Below are 22852 nucleotides of genomic sequence, written 5' to 3'. Positions count from 1 at the left end.
TGTTGCAGTGGTGGCTGACGTGAAGCCTGATTCTCTGCTATGACATGCAGACTGATTCTCTGCTGACATGAAGCCAGATTGTCTGTTACGGGACCTCTCTTCTCTGCGTGGGTGCTGAGCCTAAATTTATGCCAATGGACTGTTCCAATGTTGGGTGACGTGAAGCCTGATTCTCTGCTATGACATGCAGACTAATTCTCTGCTGACATGAAGCCAGATTGTCTGTTACGGGACCTCTCTCCTCTGCCTGGGTGCTGGGCCTAAATTTATGACAATGGACTGTTGCAGTGGTGGCTGACGTGAAGCCTGATTCTCTGCTATGACATGAAGACTGATTCTCTGCTGACATGAAGCCAGATTGTCTGTTACGGGACCTCTCTCCTCTGCCTGTGTGCTGGGCCTAAATATATGCCAATGGACTGTTGCAGTGGTGGCTGACGTGAAGCCTCATTCTCTGCTATGACATGCAGACTAATTCTCTGCTGACATGAAGCCAGATTCTCTGTTACGGGACCTCTCTCCTCTGCCTGGGTTCCGGGGCCTAAATATCTGAGAATGGACTGTTCCAGTGGTGGGTGACGGGAAGCCAGATTCCCTGCTATGGGACCTCTCTCCAATTGATTTTGGTTAATTTTTATTTATTTAATTTTTATTTTAATTCATTTCCCTATCCACATTTGTTTGCAGGGGATTTACCTACATGTTGCTGCCTTTTGCAGCCCTCTAGCCCTTTCCTGGGCTGTTTTACAGCCTTTTTAGTGCCGAAAAGTTTGGGTCCCCATTGACTTCAATGGGGTTCAGGTTCGGGACGAAGTTCGGATCGGGTTCGGATCCCGAACCCGAACATTTTCGGGAAGTTCGGCCGAACTTCTCGAACCCGAACATCCAGGTGTTCGCTCAACTCTATAAATAAATAAAATTTCCGCTAACTTGGGCAAAAAAATGTCCAGGGGGGTGATCAATGACAGGGGGGTGATCACCTATATAGACTCCCTGATCACCCCCCTGTTATTGATCACCTCCCTGTCATTGATCACCCCCTGTAAGGCTCCATTCAGACGTCCGTATGATTTTTACGGATCCACGGACACATGGATCGGATCCGCAAAACACATACGGACGTCTGAATGGAGCCTTACAGGGGGGTGATCAATGACAGGGGGTGATCAGGGAGTGTATATGAGGTGATCACCCCCCTGTCATTGATCACCCCCATGTAAGGCTCCATTCAGACGTCCGTATGTGTTTTGCGGATCCGATCCATGTATCCGTTGATCCGTAAAAATCATATGGACGTCTGAATGGAGCCTTACAGGGGGGTGATCAATGAGAGGGGGGTGGGGGGGGCGGGGCTTGCACCGGATAAAGATAGTTGCATAGCTCTCTGCTCTGTGAGGAGACTTGTCCCTAACGCCAGCTAAAATAAGCTTACAAAGGCAAGAATGGTCAAGATCGGGAACGCTAGGCACGGTGACCCTTCTGCTCCCTCCAAGAACCAGGTCTCGAACGGAGATATGGAGAAATTTCTCAAAAAAGCCGCCACCACGATCGCTGCTAGAGAACCTAAGTAGGCGCCGATACCGCAGCCTAAAGCCCCGAAACACGCTCATGCACAGTCGGAAGGAGAAAGCGATTTAGAAGACATCCAACCTGGCACAGAGCTTCCGATCACAAGAAAGTACCTCGACCGTGCTTTTAATAGAGTAATGGAGACGATCCTCGCGGAGCTGTCGGCATTCAGACACGAGGTGAGATATATTGGGGAACGTGTGGAGTCTCTAGAATCACCAGTCTGCGGTATCAGACTCCTTTCGTCGCTGTGCATCATATCGGAACGATCTCCATAACTCACTAGAAGACCAGGAAAACAGGGGGCGCCGAAACAATCTGAGATTCAGAGGTGTGCCGGAATCGTTCCCCCCTGGTGAAATTTCAGCTGCCATCATTGAAATCTGCGGATTTCTGTTGGGCCCTGATCACCCGCAAGAAATTATCATAGAATGGGCGCACAGAGCCCTGAGACCCAAGCCAAAGCCATCCGAACCTCCCAGAGACATCATCTGTCGGTTCCTCAATTTCCAAGTGAAAGCTGCCATCCTGGAATCTGCACGCACCCACCCCGACCTGATATATGAAGATTCCAAGGTCAATATTTACCAGGACCTAGCCCTTCAACCTTGAAGAAACGCAGGGCCCTCAAGCCCCTGACAGATTGGCTCCGGTCCAACAAAGTTGTGCATCGTTGGTCCTATCCCTTTGGCCTAACCTTTTCATATGCGGGCAAGAGGGTTAACATCTCATCATTCACAGATCTCAAGGCAGTGTATGAGTTACTGAATGTGCCTTCTATGCCGATCAAAAATTGGGAACTCTTCCAAGATCTAAGCATTCTGCCTGATATCCCCAAGGCGGTTCCTTTTGAAGTGCTTCGTACACCGAAGTCCTCCCGTTCCAAGAAAAGAGGTCAACATCTTACCCCAAGAAGTCTCTCTCAAGAACATTAGATGGACTCATGTGACCTTCGCTTGATCGTTTTAGGCTATGATAGTACCTGGAAGTTACAAACTTTGTCTTACCTAAAGTCAGGGCTCCATCACTACAATGACTTTAAGAGGCTTATTCTCTAAATGGTTTTCTCCCCTTTCTTGCCTAAATACTGCCCTTTCCTGGGCATTAAACGGTCTCCTCTCCTGAGTATGACATATCTCAGTATGTCTGTTTTTTCATTTACTGTTTGTTTAACTCGTTATGTTATGTTCCCTCTCCCTATTTCTAATCCAAGGTATCTGTCTCTCTCATCGACATGGAGTAAACTCCTCCTTTCCACAACTCCTATGACACACAGAACAGCGGATCCTCACAAACCTGCTACGCTCTCTTGGGGAAAGTCACGCCAGCTACAAGGTAATTCCACACACACCATACTAAATGGCTGACCTATTGGTAGCTTCTTACAATGTCAAGGGTTGTCACTCCCCATCAAAACTGAGCCAAAGCTTTGCCATTCTAAGAAAAGCTGGGGCTGGGGTGATATTCCTACAAGAGACACACTTCCGCTTTAACCATTACCCTGACATGCGATTCTCTCATTATTCCAACTGGTATCATTGTGGGGGTAGTTCTTCAGCTTCTAGTGGGGTCAGTATAGGGTTACAAAGGAAAATTCCCTTTAAATTTGTCAGTCAAATTTTAGACACAGATGGAAGGTATATTTTACTTAAAGGTACTATAGGGCCGCAGACCTACACCTTTATCAACTTATATGCCCCAAACTCTAATCAATCCCGTTGGTTATCTGATATTTTCCCTATCGCGGAATCCTTCAAGGAAGGTATAGTGGTCGCAGGGGGCGACTTAAATGTGGCTCTCCTACCACAACTAGATATCTCCACTCACAAATCATCCCACTCTAACAAGTCCTTAAAAACAATCAGGAACTCCCTATGGGAACTACACTTGATTGATGTATGGCGTTCTCATCACCCTAATGACTCAGACTTCACGTCCTATTCCTCTCTGCATGGTACCTACCACAGAATAGATTACCTGTTTATCTCTAAAGAACACATACACCTGTGTCGGGAGTCATCCATAGGTTCTATTCAGCTGTCAGACCATTCCCCCGTTTTTATAACAGTTCTGGCCCCCAATGAAACCCCCTTGTGCTTCAACTGGCGCCTAAATGAATCCCTCTTGGGATACCAAGATTCAGTTGAGAGGATATCCAAACACATCGCAGAGTATTTTTCCCTAAATAAAAGCCCGGAGCTACAGATAAGTTCTCTCTGGGACGCCCACATACCAGTAATCAGGGGACAATTCATCAGCATTGGCATGCACCAAAAGAAAGTTAGAGAAAAAGAAATTGACAAAACTCTAAAACAATATCCAGAGGCTCGAGTCTCAGCACAAAATTAAGCCCTCTGACCCTCAATTTCGTGAACTTTCGGGATATAGAGCCAAACTCAGATCCCTCCTAACCTCTAGAGCAGCCAAATATTACATGAGCTCCCAACACAAATTTTTTGCGCATGGTGATAAGGCCACCAAATTTGTCATGAATAGGATCAAAGGGAGGAGGTCCGCAAATTACGTCCATCAACTTTTCTCACAGGATGGGACTGCTATCTTTTCTGTCACCCAGATTGCTGCCCAATTTCGCTCCTTTTACAATGATCTCTATAATCTTCCCTCAACCATAGATTCGGAAACTCGCGCCCCTGCTATATCCTCCTTTCTGGAGGCCGCTAAACTCCCTAACATCTCCCCAAAACAGAAGTTAAGTCTGGAAGTCCCTTTTTCCCTGAACAAGCTCAAAAAAGCAATAAATCAAATGCCGCCAGGAAAGAGTCCAGGCCCTGACGGTCTTCTGCTAGCCTACTACAAAACGTTCCATGAACTCCTTCTACCTCACCTCTTAGAAGTCTGTAATCAGACTTTCCAGGGAATCCCTCTCTCAAGAGATATGACTGCGGCCAACATCACTCTCATCCCTAAAGAAGGGAAAGATGCTAAATTATGTTCCAATTATAGGCCCATCCCCCTCCTAAACATAGACCTCAAACTTCTGGCCAAGATGTTGGCCAACAGATTAGCTATCCTTCTCCCTCAACTGATTCATGGAGACCAGGTCGGCTTTATCCGTATTAGGGAAGGCAAAGACAACACCACTAGGGTGATTAATACCCTTTGCCATGCCAAACGGATTTCCTCCCCTTTGCTTTTACTCAGCACGGATGCCGATAAAGCATTCGATAGGGTTAACTGGTCATATTTAAAACACGTCCTGCGGAATTTTGGCCTACCTGACTCCTTTGTTCAAGCAACCTTTTCGATGTATGAACACGCAACAGCCTCAGTTCTAGTTAATGGCACATTATCCTCTCCATTTTCTATTAGAAATGGAACACGCCAGGGTTGTCCCCTATCACCCCTCTTATTTATCTTGGCTCTTAAGCCCCTCCTTGCAACCATAAGATTGGACCAGGAGATAGTAGGTCTATGTTTGGGAGGTAGGGAACAGAAATTAGCTGCCTTCGCAGACGACGTTGTGATGATGACGGTCAACCCAAAGGCTTCCTTACCCCGAATCCAGTCCCACCTAAACGCATATAGCATTTTGTCAGACTTCAAAATTAATGCCAGTAAATCGTTAGTCCTCTGCTTAGGCATCCCCCGGGCAACCAAACATCAACTGATGATGGACTCCCCATTTAATTGGTCCTCTCCTACTATCACATACTTAGGGGTCAAGATCAGTCCTGAAATAACTCTTTTCCCTTAATTATACCCCTCTAAAACAATCACTTTTTGAAGCTATTGATATTCTGGCCCGAGCCAACCCTACGTTGTCCTGGTTTGGTCGCAAAAACCTTCTCTCTTCCTTAATACTCCCCCGACTGATTTATTTGCAGCAAGTCCTCCCCATTCCTGTCCCCAAGCACTTTTACGACACAATCATGCAAAAGTTCAGATCTATCATCTGGAGTGGAAGGAAAGCGAGACTATCTTGCGCCCTCCTCACCAAGCCCAGACATGCAGGGGGAATAGGTCTACCAAATCCCGAACTGTACGGGAAGGCTATCCTTCTCTCACGTGCACTAGCCTGGTTACGCCCCTCCCCACCACCCATAGTGGTACAAATAGAATTAGACATTTTGAACAGCCCAGCCAGAGCGCTCCTCTTAGGTCATAAGTTGGTTTTTCCTGGCCCTATGTATCACTACCCAATCCTCAAAGCTACGTTAGAAGCTTGGAAGTGGCTATCTTCTACACATTGCTCTATCCCATTCCCCTCTCCCACTCTATCTGTAACAGATGTCCTAAACACAAGCGCTACCTCAACAGGACTGCTGTCCTCCACGATCCCTATAATTTCCCTAGCCCTCCCAACTGGAGAGTGGATGGACTTAAAAGCCACAAATGCCCTGCTTAATCCTCACCCGCGAGATTTTCTCTCAGTTGCCTACATTAGAGCTTACCTGAAACAACACATCAAAATAGGGGACCTCCTTCGTCCGTGGGTTTGGCTGGAATCTCTGATGTCTTTACGCTCAGCACCCAGAAAACTCATCTCACAGATTTACAGCAAATTGCGGCTACCCCCTATGATAGCTAAGCCATCCTTTGTCTCACAATGGGAACTAGACCTGAACACCACAATTCCACATGAATCCCTGCCTAAATTACTAGAATCTCCTCATGGGGCCTCCCGCTGCGTCAGAATTCAGGAAAACGTCTATAAAATCCTAACCAGATGGTACAATACGCCAGATAAAATATCAAGATACACTAGGTCTGCTTCTGACGCCTGCTGGAGGTTTCTTGAGGAGAGAGGAACTTTTCTTCATATCTGGTGGACCTGCCCCCTTATCCATAAATGGTGGGGCGAGGTCTTCTCAGTTGCCAACGAAGTTTGCGGCACCTCAATTCTACCGTCTCCCCAAACTACCCTCCTGTCTTTCTCCCAAGATAAGGGGAACGCTAAACCCCCATTTGTATTTACACAGATGCTACTAGCAGCCTGCCTTCAACTCCCTAAATTTTGGCTACGACCTGTAGTCCCGACCCTAGAACAATGGATCCAAAAAGTTGACCAGATCCATAGGTTTGAGGAACTATCTTCTTGGGAATCACGCACTCACATGATATTTCTCCAAAAATGTTCCCTATGGTCTAAATATAGATCTCTCAAACCATAGTGTACCCTATTGATGACTAAATAGGCTGCAACGCATATCTGTAACCATCTAGCACTACCAGCTAGCTCGCTATGCACTCCGTACGAGAGGCATCCCTACCTCACGTTGCAGATATCTCCACGCCAGCTCTTCCTGTCTTCTCAGTTCGGCATCCGCCTCCTCCATTTTATGCCTCGCTCAAGACTGATTGTGATTGTCCCATGTGCCAAACCATGGACGGCGCAACACTGTTGTATCTGACATGTACCTACTCTGTACTTAATATTGCATTAGCGTGGCCTGCGAGCCTATACCTTGGTATCCTGTTACCTACTGTTATACTTTGAAACTTATAATAAAAATATAAAAAAAATAATAATAAATGACAGGGGGGTGATCAGGGAATCTATATGGGTAATCACCTCCCTGTCATTGATCACCCCCCTGTAAGGCTCCATTCAGACGTCCGTATGTGTTTTGCGGATCCGATCCATGTATCCGTGGATCTGTAAAAATCATACGGACGTCTGAATGGAGCCTTACAGGGGGGTGATAAGGGAGTCTATATGGGGTGATCATGGGTGATCAGGGGTTCATAAGGGGTTAATAAGTGACAGGGGGGGTGTAGTGTAGTGTAGTGGTGTTTTGTGGTACTTTACTGAGCTACCTGTGTCCTCTGGTGGTCGATCCAAGCAAAAGGGACCACCAGAGGACCAGGTAGCAGGTATATTAGACGCTGTTATCAAAACAGCGTCTAATATACCTGTTAGGGGTTAAAAAAATCACGAACGATCGCCGCTGGCAGGCTGGAGATCCTGTCTCTTACCTTCCGATCCTGTGAACGCGTGCGCCTGTGTGCGCGCGTTCACAGGAAATCACGGCTCTCGCGAGATGACGCGTATATGCGTAACTGCGCAGAGCTGCCGCCTCCAGACCGCAGATCTGCGTTAGACGGTCCAGAGGCGGTTAAAACTCAAGGCAGGTCCTCCAAGAATCTATCTCTCAAGGTAGCTTCTAGAAAATTTGCTCCTTATTTTACTGGACCGTATAAGATCACTGAGGTGATTCATCCAGTATCGTTTGAGTTGGAGCTGCCCGAGTCGTTCCACATTCATAATGTATTTCATAAATCTCTACTTAAAAAGTATTTTGAACCTGTTGTACCTTTGAAAGCCTCACCTCCGCCGGTTCTTGTTAGTGATGCTGTCGAGTATGTGGTGTCTAAGATAGTGGATGTCAGGAGAGTGCGCAATTCCTTACAGTACCTGATTCACTGGAAGGGGTATGGACCCAAAGAGAGATCTTGGGTACCCGCCAGAGAGGTTCATGCTCCTAGACTTGTTCGAAAAAATGTATTTAGAACACCCTGAAAGGCCATAGCCTGAAGTCTTGGGTCCGGTGGCTCCTTGTAAAAGGGGGGTACTGTCATGGGGCGCCAAAGGCGCACTCGGTCTTTGCTAGCTGGGAGGCTCCCTGCTCCTAGGTCTGCCTTGAGCGCCAAGCTGATCACTCGGTGCTCGACTTGTCTGTCTGTTGGTCATGTGACGCTGGCCACGTCCCATGACCCTCAGACCCCACTATAAATACAGGCAGCCTGCTGGCCACAGGTTGCTGTTAATTCTAGGTTCCTGGCTATTTGTTGGACTACAGAATACTCACCCAATCCTGTTCCCTAACGATTCTTTGACTGCTCCTCCTGTACTGCTGGCATTGTGACCTCGGCTCCCACCTGACTACTCTTTGCGGACTCCTCTGGTACTTCTCTACTCTCCTGGTATTTGACCCTGGCTTCTCCTGACCATTCTTTGCTTAACCCTTTGAACTGCATAGCTCTCTTGGTTCTGACCCGGTCCGTTCACGTTCTGTATTTTGTCTTGTCTGTCTTCCATGCACATATCCTAAGTGAGGGACTTTCGACCAGTGTTCCCCTGTCATCAGGACTCGTGAGGCAAGTAGGCAGGGCCAGGGGTGAGGGTGGAGCGCAGTGGTCACTATCCTTCCCCCTGAGTGTGTGTGGACATGACTGTTACAGGTTGTATTCAAAAATCTTAATACAAAACTACAGACTTACCTGAAGCTGAAAAATGGAGGAATCGCTCTCTCAGACCTGATAGAGAAAACAAAAGGAGAAATTTAAAAGGCAATTTACTAGAAAGGCAAATAAATAATATTTAATACCAAAGTGAAGTAGCTTGAAGATGATGAAAAATGTACAAGATTCGTCTTCAAAAAGCAACTGGGCAAAAAACTGTAATATCAAATATCGGTGGTGAATCAAAGAAAGAAGAAATGCTTAAAAAATCCAAACAATTCTATCAAGAGCTGTCTAATAAAAATATAGGCGACAAATTGCAATTAGAAAATTGGAGACCAATCACACTCCTAAATAAGGATTACAAAGTATTGGTCAAGTTGCTTGTGAACCAAATTGAAAAAGTAATTGGTAAAAATAATACTGTCACAGGGCGCCAACTCGCTCTCCTGCATTCAGCTCAGCGCCGAGTGCCCAGCTCGGCGCTCAGGCTCAGCCCTGTTACTATAGGAGGACGCCAGCCACGCTGGAAAGACGCTCGCGGCTGGGTCTTACCCGCCCCCTGGTGCGGCGTTCTCATCTCCAGAGTAACGATGGGCGGGTAAGACCCAGCCGCGCGCGTCTCTCCAGCGTGGCTGGCGTCCTCCTATAGTAACAGGGCTGAGCCTGAGCGCCGAGCTGGGCACTCGGCGCTGAGCTGAATGCAGGAGAGCAAGTCATGTTGCCTGTGATTAAGGTCACAGGTTGCCTGTGATTAATGTTGCGTTATTTCCCTGAAATTTGGGTATTGACTCGTCCTGGTCTGCTCCCTGTGAATTGTGGTAACTCCTGGTATTGACTCTCGGCTTGTGTTTTGACTCTTCTTTGCCCTCTCCTTGTATTTTGTTGTTATCTCCTGGCTTGATTCCTGGCTCTTGTTTAGACTCACTATGCCTGCTCCTTGATTCTGCTGCGACTTCCTGGTTTTGAATTTTGCTATCTGAGGTTCTGTATTGTCTGTCTTGTTTGTCCCTTACGTAAGTTATGGACCGCCGCCCAGTTGCGCTCCGTTATCTTGGACGGATAAGTGCAAGTAGACAGGGGCAGAGGCGTGGGTGGCAGTCAGGGGAGCACTTCTCCCTACCCCCTATCCGTGACAGAATCACAGGCCATATCTCACCATGCATCCTCTGCAAAGCCTCACTGATCACATTCAGAACCTTGCTCAGATTGTCCCGGAGTTGGGGGAAAGGTTACTTGCACAAGAATCTGCTCGTAACTAGTGATGAGTGAGAGGTGCCATATTCGATTTAGCGATATTTCGATTGAATATTCGTCTTATATTCGTCAAAATACAATATTCGTCATTATTCTATTTATCGCGAATAATATGCGATTTAATTATTTGTGTATTGTGAGTTTAACTGTATAAGGCAACTTTCCTATTGGTTGGTTTGCTAGAATTAACGAAGATAACGAATATAGCGCTATATTCTCTATATTTGTTAATTCTAGCAAGCCAATAGGAAATTTGCCTATGGACAGCTCTAAATTGGATTCACAATGCGAGAATATTACTTTGCCTATTTTTTGCAATAAATAGAATACTGGGTCATTACTCTATTTATTGCAAAAAAAAGGCAAAGTAATATTCTTAAAAACACAAATGCAATCGCACTCTGCAACCAGCACTCTGCCCTGCCTTTATGCTGGACGTTGAATAAGGCATTGGTGTACATTTCGGCCAAAGCATAATAAGCCACTCAACACGTCAAGGTCGCTTTCATGAGTGGTCCCTAACACTAGTTCCTACCTGTTATGGGCCATGACAGCCACACAAAGTCCAGGGAGTGTAGGTACAGCATGCATGCCAAGCACACTCTGCTTTTAACATCCGGTGCCATTACAGCTTTCATCTGATCCAGGGATGCAAGTACCAAAGTAATATTCTAGCATTACGAATCCAACTTAGAACTGTCCATAGGCAACTTTTCTATTGGCTTGCTAGAATTAACGAATATAGAGAATATAGCACTATATTCGTTATCTTTGTTAATTCTAGATAGCCAAACATTAGGAAAGTAGGCTATGCCCGCTCTAAGTTGGATGCGCAATGCGAGAAGATTAAGTAATATTACTCATATTGTGCATCAAACTTAGAGTGGGGTATATGCAACTTACTTTTCTATTGTTCGGCTATCTAGAATTAACGAATATGACGAATACGAATATAGCGCTATATTCTCTATATTCATTAAATCAAGCAAGAAGCCAATAGGAAAGTTGCCTGTAGACAGTTCTAAGTTGGATTTGCAATGTGAGAATATTACTTTGCCTATTTTTTGCAATAAATAGAATGACTCAGTATTCTATCAATTGCAAAAAATAGGCAAAGTAATATTCTCGCATAGTGAATCCAACTTAGAGCAGTGTATAGCGAACTTTCCTATTGGTTGGCTTGCTAGAATTATAGGAATATGCCGAAGATAGCGCTATATTCTAAAATTACGAATGTAGCAGTATATTCTCCATATTCGAAAATTCTACCAAACCGCCAGGCCCGCCAACATAAGGTAGTTGCTTACTTAAAGGCCTTATCCGAATCGATTCACACACATATTTTATTAAACATTTTTCGCATAACTTACATAATGAAGAATATTAAAGAATCATTATAATTTCTCTTCCATATGTAATACATTTTATGTATGTCATTTTACAAATGTTTCCTTTAAGTATGCACTTTATTATAATTGCATAACGGTTATCCCATAGGTAGAATATAGTGCTATATTCGTAAATTACGAATATAACACTATATTTTAAATATTCGGTAGAGTTGAGCGAACACCTGGATGTTCGGGTTCGAGAAGTTCGGCCGAACATCCCGGAAATGTTCGGGTTCGGGATCCGAACCCGATCCGAACTTCGTCCCGAACCCGAACCCCATTGAAGTCAATGGGGACCCGAACTTTTCGGCACTAAAAAGGCTGTAAAACAGCCCAGGAAAGAGCTAGAGGGCTGCAAAAGGCAGCAACATGTAGGTAAATCCCCTGCAAACAAATGTGGATAGGGAAATGAATTAAAATAAAAATTAAATAAATAAAAATTAACCAAAATCAATTGGAGAGAGGTCCCATAGCAGAGAATCTGGCTTCCCGTCACCCACCACTGGAACAGTCCATTCTCAGATATTTAGGCCCCGGCACCCAGGCAGAGGAGAGAGGTCCCGTAACAGAGAATCTGTCTTCATGTCAGCAGAGAATTAGTCTGCATGTCATAGCAGAGAATGAGGCTTCACGTCAGCCACCACTGCAACAGTCCATTGGCATATATTTAGGCCCAGCACCCAGGCAGAGGAGGGAGGTCCCGTAACAGAGAATCTGTCTTCATGTCAGCAGAGAATTAGTCTGCATGTCATAGCAGAGAATGAGGCTTCACGTCAGCCACCACTGCAACAGTCCATTGGCATATATTTAGGCCCAGCACACACACAGGCAGAGGAGAGAGGTCCCGTAACAGAGAATCTGGCTTCATGTCAGCAGAGAATCAGTCTGCATGTCATAGCAGAGAATGAGGCTTCACGTCAGCCACCACTGCAACAGTCCATTGGCATATATTTAGGCCCAGCACACACACAGGCAGAGGAGAGAGGTCCCGTAACAGAGGATCTGGCTTCATGTCAGCAGAGAATCAGTCTGCATGTCATAGCAGAGAATCAGGCTTCACGTCAGCCACCACTGCAACAGTCCATTGTCATAAATTTAGGCCCAGCACCCAGGCAGAGGAGAGAGGTCCCGTAACAGACAATCTGGCTTCATGTCAGCAGAGAATTAGTCTGCATGTCATAGCAGAGAATGAGGCTTCACGTCAGCCACCACTGCAACAGTCCATTGGCATATATTTAGGCCTAGCACACAGGCAGAGGAGAGAGGTCCCGTAACAGACAATCTGGCTTCATGTCAGCAGAGAATCAGTCTGCATGTCATAGCAGAGAATGAGGCTTCACGTCACCCACCACTGCAACAGTCCATTGGCATATATTTAGGCCTAGCACACAGGCAGAGCAGAGAGGTCCCGTAACAGACAATCTGGCTTCATGACAGCAGAGAATCAGTCTGCATGTCATAGCAGAGAATGAGGCTTCACGTCACCCACCACTGCAACAGTCCATTGGCATATATTTAGGCCTAGCACACAGGCAGAGCAGAGAGGTCCCGTAACAGACGATCTGGCTTCATGTCAGCAGAGAATCAGTCTGCATGTCATAGCAGAGAATGAGGCTTCACGTCAGCCACCACTGCAACAGTCCATTGGCATATATTTAGGCCTAGCACACAGGCAGAGGAGAGAGGTCCCGTAACAGACAATCTGGCTTCATGTCAGCAGAGAATCAGTCTGCATGTCATAGCAGAGAATGAGGCTTCACGTCACCCACCACTGCAACAGTCCATTGGCATATATTTAGGCCCAGCACCCAGGCAGAGGAGGGAGGTCCCGTAACAGAGAATCTGTCTTCATGTCAGCAGAGAATTAGTCTGCATGTCATAGCAGAGAATGAGGCTTCACGTCAGCCACCACTGCAACAGTCCATTGGCATATATTTAGGCCCAGCACCCAGGCAGAGGAGGGAGGTCCCGTAACAGAGAATCTGTCTTCATGTCAGCAGAGAATTAGTCTGCATGTCATAGCAGAGAATGAGGCTTCACGTCAGCCACCACTGCAACAGTCCATTGGCATATATTTAGGCCCAGCACCCAGGCAGAGGAGGGAGGTCCCGTAACAGACAATCTGGCTTCATGTCAGCAGAGAATCAGTCTGCATGTCATAGCAGAGAATGAGGCTTCACGTCACCCACCACTGCAACAGTCCATTGGCATATATTTAGGCCCAGCACCCAGGCAGAGGAGGGAGGTCCCGTAACAGAGAATCTGTCTTCATGTCAGCAGAGAATTAGTCTGCATGTCATAGCAGAGAATGAGGCTTCACGTCAGCCACCACTGCAACAGTCCATTGGCATATATTTAGGCCCAGCACCCAGGCAGAGGAGGGAGGTCCCGTAACAGAGAATCTGTCTTCATGTCAGCAGAGAATTAGTCTGCATGTCATAGCAGAGAATGAGGCTTCACGTCAGCCACCACTGCAACAGTCCATTGGCATATATTTAGGCCCAGCACACACACAGGCAGAGGAGAGAGGTCCCGTAACAGACAATCTGGCTTCATGTCAGCAGAGAATTAGTCTGCATGTCATAGCAGAGAATGAGGCTTCACGTCAGCCACCACTGCAACAGTCCATTGGCATATATTTAGGCCCAGCACACACACAGGCAGAGGAGAGAGGTCCCGTAACAGAGAATCTGTCTTCATGTCAGCAGAGAATTAGTCTGCATGTCATAGCAGAGAATCAGGCTTCACGTCACCCACCACTGCAACAGTCCATTGGCATATATTTAGGCCCAGCACCCAGGCAGAGGAGGGAGGTCCCGTAACAGAGAATCTGTCTTCATGTCAGCAGAGAATTAGTCTGCATGTCATAGCAGAGAATGAGGCTTCACGTCACCCACCACTGCAACAGTCCATTGGCATATATTTAGGCCTAGCACACAGGCAGAGGAGAGGTTCATTCAACTTTGGGTAGCCTCGCAATATAATGGTAAAATGAAAATAAAAATAGGATTGAATGAGGAAGTGCCCTGGAGTCCAATAATATATGGTTATGGGGAGGTAGTTAATGTCTAATCTGGACAAGGGACGGACAGGTCCTGTGGGATCCATGCCTGGTTCATTTTTATGAACGTCAGCTTGTCCACATTGGCTGTAGACAGGCGGCTGCGTTTGTCTGTAATGACGCCCCCTGCCGTGCTGAATACACGTTCAGACAAAACGCTGGCTGCCGGGCAGGCCAGCACCTCCAAGGCATAAAAGGCTAGCTCTGGCCACGTGGACAATTTAGAGACCCAGAAGTTGAATGGGGCCGAACCATCAGTCAGTACGTGGAGGGGTGTGCACACGTACTGTTCCACCATGTTAGTGAAATGTTGCCTCCTGCTAACACGTTGCGTATCAGGTGGTGGTGCAGTTAGCTGTGGCGTGTTGACAAAAGTTTTCCACATCTCTGCCATGCTAACCCTGCCCTCAGAGGAGCTGGCCGTGACACAGCTGCCTTGGCGACCTCTTGCTCCTCCTCTGCCTTGGCCTTGGGCTTCCACTTGTTCCCCTGTGACATTTGGGAATGCTCTCAGTAGCGCGTCTACCAACGTGCGCTTGTACTCGCGCATCTTCCTATCACGCTCCAGTGCAGGAAGTAAGGTGGGCACATTGTCTTTGTAGCGTGGATCCAGCAGGGTGGCAACCCAGTAGTCCGCACAGGTTAAAATGTGGGCAACTCTGCTGTCGTTGCGCAGGCACTGCAGCATGTAGTCGCTCATGTGTGCCAGGCTGCCCAGGGGTAAGGACAAGCTGTCCTCTGTGGGAGGCGTATCGTCATCGTCCTGCCTTTCCCCCCAGCCACGCACCAGTGATGGACCCGAGCTGCGTTGGGTGCCACCCCGCTGTGACCATGCTTCATCCTCATCCTCCTCCACCTCCTCCTCATCCTCGTCCTCCTCGTCCTCCAGTAGTGGGCCCTGGCTGGCCACATTTGTACCTGGCCTCTGCTGTTGCCAAAAACCTCCCTCTGAGTCACTTCGAAGAGACTGGCCTGAAAGTGCTAAAAATGACCCCTCTTCCTCCTCCTCCTCCTCCTCCTGGGCCACCTCCTCTTCCATCATCGCCCTAAGTGTTTTCTCAAGGAGACATAGAAGTGGTATTGTAACGCTGATAACGGTGTCATCGCCACTGGCCATGTTGGTGGAGTACTCGAAACAGCGCAACAGGGCACACAGGTCTCGCATGGAGGCCCAGTCATTGGTGGTGAAGTGGTGCTGTTCTGTAGTGCGACTGACCCGTGCGTGCTGCAGCTGAAACTCCACTATGGCCTGCTGCTGCTCGCACAGTCTGTCCAGCATGTGCAAGGTGGAGTTCCACCTGGTGGGCACGTCGCATATGAGGCGGTGAGCGGGAAGGCCGAAGTTACGCTGTAGCGCAGACAGGCGAGCAGCAGCAGGATGTGAACGCCGGAAGCGCGAACAGACGGCCCGCACTTTATGCAGCAGCTCTGACATGTCGGGGTAGTTGTGAATGAACTTCTGCACCACCAAATTCAGCACATGCGCCAAGCAAGGGATGTGCGTCAAATTGGCTAGTCCCAGAGCTGCAACGAGATTTCGCCCATTATCACACACCACCAGGCCGGGCTTGAGGCTCACCGGCAGCAACCACTCGTCGGTCTGTTGTTCAATACCCCGCCACAACTCCTGTGCGGTGTGGGGCCTGTCCCCCAAACATATGAGTTTCAGAATGGCCTGCTGACGTTTACCCCGGGCTGTGCTGAAGTTGGTGGTGAAGGTGTGTGGCTGACTGGATGAGCAGGTGGAAGAAGAGGAGGAGGAAGCCGAGAAGGAGGAGGTGGCAACAGGAGGCAAAGAATGTTGCCCTGCGATCCTTGGCGGCGGAAGGACGTGCGCCAAACAGCTCTCCGCCTGGGGCCCAGCTGCCACTACATTTACCCAGTGTGCAGTTAGGGAGATATAGCGTCCCTGGCCGTGCTTACTGGTCCACGTATCTGTGGTTAGGTGGACCTTGCCACAGATGGCGTTGCGCAGTGCACACTTGATTTTATCGGATACTTGGTTGTGCAGGGAAGGCACGGCTCTCTTGGAGAAGTAGTGCCGGCTGGGAACAACATACTGTGGGACAGCAAGCGACATGAGCTGTTTGAAGCTGTCTGTGTCCACCAGCCTAAATGACAGCATTTCATAGGCCAGTAGTTTAGAAATGCTGGCATTCAGGGCCAGGGATCGAGGGTGGCTAGGTGGGAATTTACGCTTTCTATCAAATGTTTGTGAGATGGAGAGCTGAACGCTGGCGTGTGACATGGTTGAGACGCTTGGTGACGGAGGTGGTGGTGGTGGTGTTGGTGGTACATCCCCTGTTTGCTGGGCGGCAGGTGCCAACGTTCCTCCAGAGGCGGAGGAAGAGGCCGAGGCGGCAGCAGCAGAATAGGCCGAGGCGGCAGCAGCAGAAGAGGTAGCAGGGGGAGCCTGAGTGACTTCCTTGGTTTTAAGGTGTTTACTCCACTGCAGTTCATGCTTTGCATGCAGGTGCCTGGTCATGCAGGTTGTGCTCAGGTTCAGAACGTTAATGCCTCGCTTCAGGCTCTGATGGCACAGCGTGCAAACCACTCGGGTCTTGTCGTCAGCACATTGTTTGAAGAAGTGCCATGCCAGGGAACTCCTTGAAGCTGCCTTTGGGGTGCTCGGTCCCAGATGGCGGCGGTCAGTAGCAGGCGGAGTCTCTTGGCGGCGGGTGTTCTGCTTTTGCCCACTGCTCCCTCTTTTGCTACGCTGTTGGCTCGGTCTCACCACTGCCTCTTCCTCCGAACTGTGAAAGTCAGTGGCACGACCTTCATTCCATGTGGGGTCTAGGACCTCATCGTCCCCTGCATCGTCTTCCACCCAGTCTTGATCCCTGACCTCCTGTTCAGTCTGCACACTGCAGAAAGACGCAGCAGTTGGCACCTGTGTTTCGTCATCATCAGAGACATGCTGAGGTGGTATTCCCATGTCCTCATCATCAGGAAACATAAGTGGTTGTGCGTCAGTGCATTCTATGTCTTTCACCGCTGGGGAAGGGCTAGGTGGATGCCCTTGGGAAACCCTGCCAGCGGAGTCTTCAAACAGCATAAGAGACTGCTGCATAACTTGAGGCTGAGACAGTTTCCCTGGTATGCATGGGGGTGATGTGACAGACTGATGGGGTTGGTTTTCAGGCGCCATCTGTGCGCTTTCTGCAGAAGACTGGGTGGGAGATAATGTGAACGTGCTGGATCCACTGTCGGCCACCCAATTGACTAATGCCTGTACCTGCTCAGGCCTTACCATCCTTAGAACGGCATTGGGCCCCACCATATATCGCTGTAAATTCTGGCGGCTACTGGGACCTGAGGTAGTTGGTACACTAGGACGTGTGGATGTGGCAGAACGGCCACGTCCTCTCCCAGCACCAGAGGGTCCACTAACACCACCACGACCATGTCCACGTCCGCGTCCCTTACTAGATGTTTTTCTCATTGTTATGGTTCACCACAACAACAAATATATTATTTGGCCCAATGTATTGTATTCAAATTCAGCGGGATATAAATTTGAGGCCTAGTATTTAGGCGCTGGGTGACCGGTATGGATTTAGTGACAGAATTAGACTTGGAAATGCACAGAAGCGTGTGTGTGAAGTTATTCTGAATGACCCTATGTGCACCTTCAATATGATCTACCCTTTTAGGGATAGATTTCAAATAGCTCTGATATAGCAGAAACGACTAAATTATGAAATTGCTAAATTGGGAATTGTATTTCAACCCAGAACAAAAAATGTGCTTTGACGGACACTAAATAACTTTCCCAGCCACAACAGGACAGCGGTAACGAGAGATTTAGCGGGATATAAATTTGAGGCCTAGTATTTAGGCGCTGGGTGACAGGTATGGGTTTAGTGACAGAATTAGATTTGGAAATGCACAGTAGCGGGTGTGTGAAGTTATTCTGAATGACCCTATGTGCACCTTGAATATTATATACCCTTTTAGGGATAGATTTCAAATAGCTCTGATATAGCAGAAACCACTAAATTATGAAATTGCTAAATTGGGAATTGTATTTCAACCCAGAACAAGAAATGTGCTTGAACGGACACTAAATAACTCGCCCAGCTACAGCACTAGGGACAGATTTAGCGGGATATAAATTTGAGGCCTAGTATTTAGGCGCTGGGTGACAGGTATGGGTTTAGTGCCAGAATTAGACTTGGAAATACACAGTAGCGGGTGTGTGTGAAGTTATTCTGAATGACCCAATGTGCACCTTGAATATTATATACCCTTTTAGGGATAGATTTCAAATAGCTCTGATATAGCAGAAACCACTAAATTATGAAATTGCTAAATTGGGAATTGTATTTCAACCCAGAACAAGAAATGTGCTTGAACGGACACTAAATAACTCGCCCAGCTACAGCACTAAGGACAGATTTAGCGGGATATAAATTTGAGGCCTAGTATTTAGGCGCTGGGTGACAGGTATGGGTTTAGTGCCAGAATTAGACTTGGAAATACACAGTAGCGGGTGTGTGTGAAGTTATTCTGAATGACCCAATGTGCACCTTGAATATTATATACCCTTTTAGGGATAGATTTCAAATAGCTCTGATATAGCAGAAACCACTAAATTATGAAATTGCTAAATTGGGAATTGTATTTCAACCCAGAACAAGAAATGTGCTTGAACGGACACTAAATAACTCGCCCAGCTACAGCACTAAGGACAGATTTAGCGGGATATAAATTTGAGGCCTAGTATTTAGGCGCTGAGTGACAGGTATGGCTTTAGTGCCAGAATTAGACTTGGAAATACACAGTAGCGGGTGTGTGTGAAGTTATTCTGAATGACCCAATGTGCACCTTGAATATTATATACCCTTTTAGGGATAGATTTCAAATAGCTCTGATATAGCAGAAACCACTAAATTATGAAATTGCTAAATTGGGAATTGTATTTCAACCCAGAACAAGAAATGTGCTTGAACGGACACTAAATAACTCGCCCAGCTACAGCACTAGGGACAGATTTAGCTGGATATAAATTTGAGGCCTAGTATTTAGGCGCTGGGTGACAGGTATGGGTTTAGTGCCAGAATTAGACTTGGAAATACACAGTAGCGGGTGTGTGTGAAGTTATTCTGAATGACCCAATGTGCACCTTGAATATTATATACCCTTTTAGGGATAGATTTCAAATAGCTCTGATATAGCAGAAACCACTAAATTATGAAATTGCTAAATTGGGAATTGTATTTCAACCCAGAACAAGAAATGTGCTTGAACGGACACTAAATAACTCGCCCAGCTACAGCACTAGGGACAGATTTAGCGGGATATAAATTTGAGGCCTAGTATTTAGGCGCTGGGTGACAGGTATGGGTTTAGTGCCAGAATTAGACTTGGAAATACACAGTAGCGGGTGTGTGTGAAGTTATTCTGAATGACCCAATGTGCACCTTGAATATTATATACCCTTTTAGGGATAGATTTCAAATAGCTCTGATATAGCAGAAACCACTAAATTATGAAATTGCTAAATTGGGAATTGTATTTCAACCCAGAACAAGAAATGTGCTTGAACGGACACTAAATAACTCGCCCAGCTACAGCACTAAGGACAGATTTAGCGGGATATAAATTTGAGGCCTAGTATTTAGGCGCTGGGTGACAGGTATGGGTTTAGTGCCAGAATTAGACTTGGAAATACACAGTAGCGGGTGTGTGTGAAGTTATTCTGAATGACCCAATGTGCACCTTGAATATTATATACCCTTTTAGGGATAGATTTCAAATAGCTCTGATATAGCAGAAACCACTAAATTATGAAATTGCTAAATTGGGAATTGTATTTCAACCCAGAACAAGAAATGTGCTTGAACGGACACTAAATAACTCGCCCAGCTACAGCACTAAGGACAGATTTAGCGGGATATAAATTTGAGGCCTAGTATTTAGGCGCTGGGTGACAGGTATGGGTTTAGTGCCAGAATTAGACTTGGAAATACACAGTAGCGGGTGTGTGTGAAGTTATTCTGAATGACCCAATGTGCACCTTGAATATTATATACCCTTTTAGGGATAGATTTCAAATAGCTCTGATATAGCAGAAACCACTAAATTATGAAATTGCTAAATTGGGAATTGTATTTCAACCCAGAACAAGAAATGTGCTTGAACGGACACTAAATAACTCGCCCAGCTACAGCACTAGGGACAGATTTAGCTGGATATAAATTTGAGGCCTAGTATTTAGGCGCTGGGTGACAGGTATGGGTTTAGTGCCAGAATTAGACTTGGAAATACACAGTAGCGGGTGTGTGTGAAGTTATTCTGAATGACCCAATGTGCACCTTGAATATTATATACCCTTTTAGGGATAGATTTCAAATAGCTCTGATATAGCAGAAACCACTAAATTATGAAATTGCTAAATTGGGAATTGTATTTCAACCCAGAACAAGAAATGTGCTTGAACGGACACTAAATAACTCGCCCAGCTACAGCACTAGGGACAGATTTAGCGGGATATAAATTTGAGGCCTAGTATTTAGGCGCTGGGTGACAGGTATGGGTTTAGTGCCAGAATTAGACTTGGAAATACACAGTAGCGGGTGTGTGTGAAGTTATTCTGAATGACCCAATGTGCACCTTGAATATTATATACCCTTTTAGGGATAGATTTCAAATAGCTCTGATATAGCAGAAACCACTAAATTATGAAATTGCTAAATTGGGAATTGTATTTCAACCCAGAACAAGAAATGTGCTTGAACGGACACTAAATAACTCGCCCAGCTACAGCACTAGGGACAGATTTAGCGGGATATAAATTTGAGGCCTAGTATTTAGGCGCTGGGTGACAGGTATGGGTTTAGTGCCAGAATTAGACTTGGAAATACACAGTAGCGGGTGTGTGTGAAGTTATTCTGAATGACCCAATGTGCACCTTGAATATTATATACCCTTTTAGGGATAGATTTCAAATAGCTCTGATATAGCAGAAACCACTAAATTATGAAATTGCTAAATTGGGAATTGTATTTCAACCCAGAACAAGAAATGTGCTTGAACGGACACTAAATAACTCGCCCAGCTACAGCACTAAGGACAGATTTAGCGGGATATAAATTTGAGGCCTAGTATTTAGGCGCTGGGTGACAGGTATGGGTTTAGTGCCAGAATTAGACTTGGAAATACACAGTAGCGGGTGTGTGTGAAGTTATTCTGAATGACCCAATGTGCACCTTGAATATTATATACCCTTTTAGGGATAGATTTCAAATAGCTCTGATATAGCAGAAACCACTAAATTATGAAATTGCTAAATTGGGAATTGTATTTCAACCCAGAACAAGAAATGTGCTTGAACGGACACTAAATAACTCGCCCAGCTACAGCACTAAGGACAGATTTAGCGGGATATAAATTTGAGGCCTAGTATTTAGGCGCTGGGTGACAGGTATGGGTTTAGTGCCAGAATTAGACTTGGAAATACACAGTAGCGGGTGTGTGTGAAGTTATTCTGAATGACCCAATGTGCACCTTGAATATTATATACCCTTTTAGGGATAGATTTCAAATAGCTCTGATATAGCAGAAACCACTAAATTATGAAATTGCTAAATTGGGAATTGTATTTCAACCCAGAACAAGAAATGTGCTTGAACGGACACTAAATAACTCGCCCAGCTACAGCACTAAGGACAGATTTAGCGGGATATAAATTTGAGGCCTAGTATTTAGGCGCTGGGTGACAGGTATGGGTTTAGTGCCAGAATTAGACTTGGAAATACACAGTAGCGGGTGTGTGTGAAGTTATTCTGAATGACCCAATGTGCACCTTGAATATTATATACCCTTTTAGGGATAGATTTCAAATAGCTCTGATATAGCAGAAACCACTAAATTATGAAATTGCTAAATTGGGAATTGTATTTCAACCCAGAACAAGAAATGTGCTTGAACGGACACTAAATAACTCGCCCAGCTACAGCACTAAGGACAGATTTAGCGGGATATAAATTTGAGGCCTAGTATTTAGGCGCTGGGTGACAGGTATGGGTTTAGTGCCAGAATTAGACTTGGAAATACACAGTAGCGGGTGTGTGTGAAGTTATTCTGAATGACCCAATGTGCACCTTGAATATTATATACCCTTTTAGGGATAGATTTCAAATAGCTCTGATATAGCAGAAACCACTAAATTATGAAATTGCTAAATTGGGAATTGTATTTCAACCCAGAACAAGAAATGTGCTTGAACGGACACTAAATAACTCGCCCAGCTACAGCACTAGGGACAGATTTAGCTGGATATAAATTTGAGGCCTAGTATTTAGGCGCTGGGTGACAGGTATGGGTTTAGTGCCAGAATTAGACTTGGAAATACACAGTAGCGGGTGTGTGTGAAGTTATTCTGAATGACCCAATGTGCACCTTGAATATTATATACCCTTTTAGGGAT

The 22852-nt window shown here is 46.2% G+C and overlaps 1 protein-coding gene across 1 annotated transcript in view; it reads right to left on the bottom strand.

The window, feature by feature from the left end:
* C6H10orf71 (chromosome 6 C10orf71 homolog) overlaps nt 1-22852 on the bottom strand; it is a 1221395-nt gene that overhangs the window by 349488 nt on the left and 849055 nt on the right. The window contains exon 3 of the mRNA XM_044296691.1: nt 8752-8787. Within this exon, the coding sequence (XP_044152626.1) occupies nt 8752-8787 (36 nt within the window). The remainder of the gene's footprint in view (nt 1-8751; nt 8788-22852) is intronic.

Source organism: Bufo gargarizans, chromosome 6 (genome assembly GCF_014858855.1).
Source record: "Bufo gargarizans isolate SCDJY-AF-19 chromosome 6, ASM1485885v1, whole genome shotgun sequence".
In the NCBI taxonomy this organism is placed as follows: Eukaryota; Metazoa; Chordata; class Amphibia; order Anura; family Bufonidae; genus Bufo; species Bufo gargarizans.
Note: the sequence above shows the minus strand (reverse complement) of the source record. Positions and strands in the feature narration are given on the sequence as shown.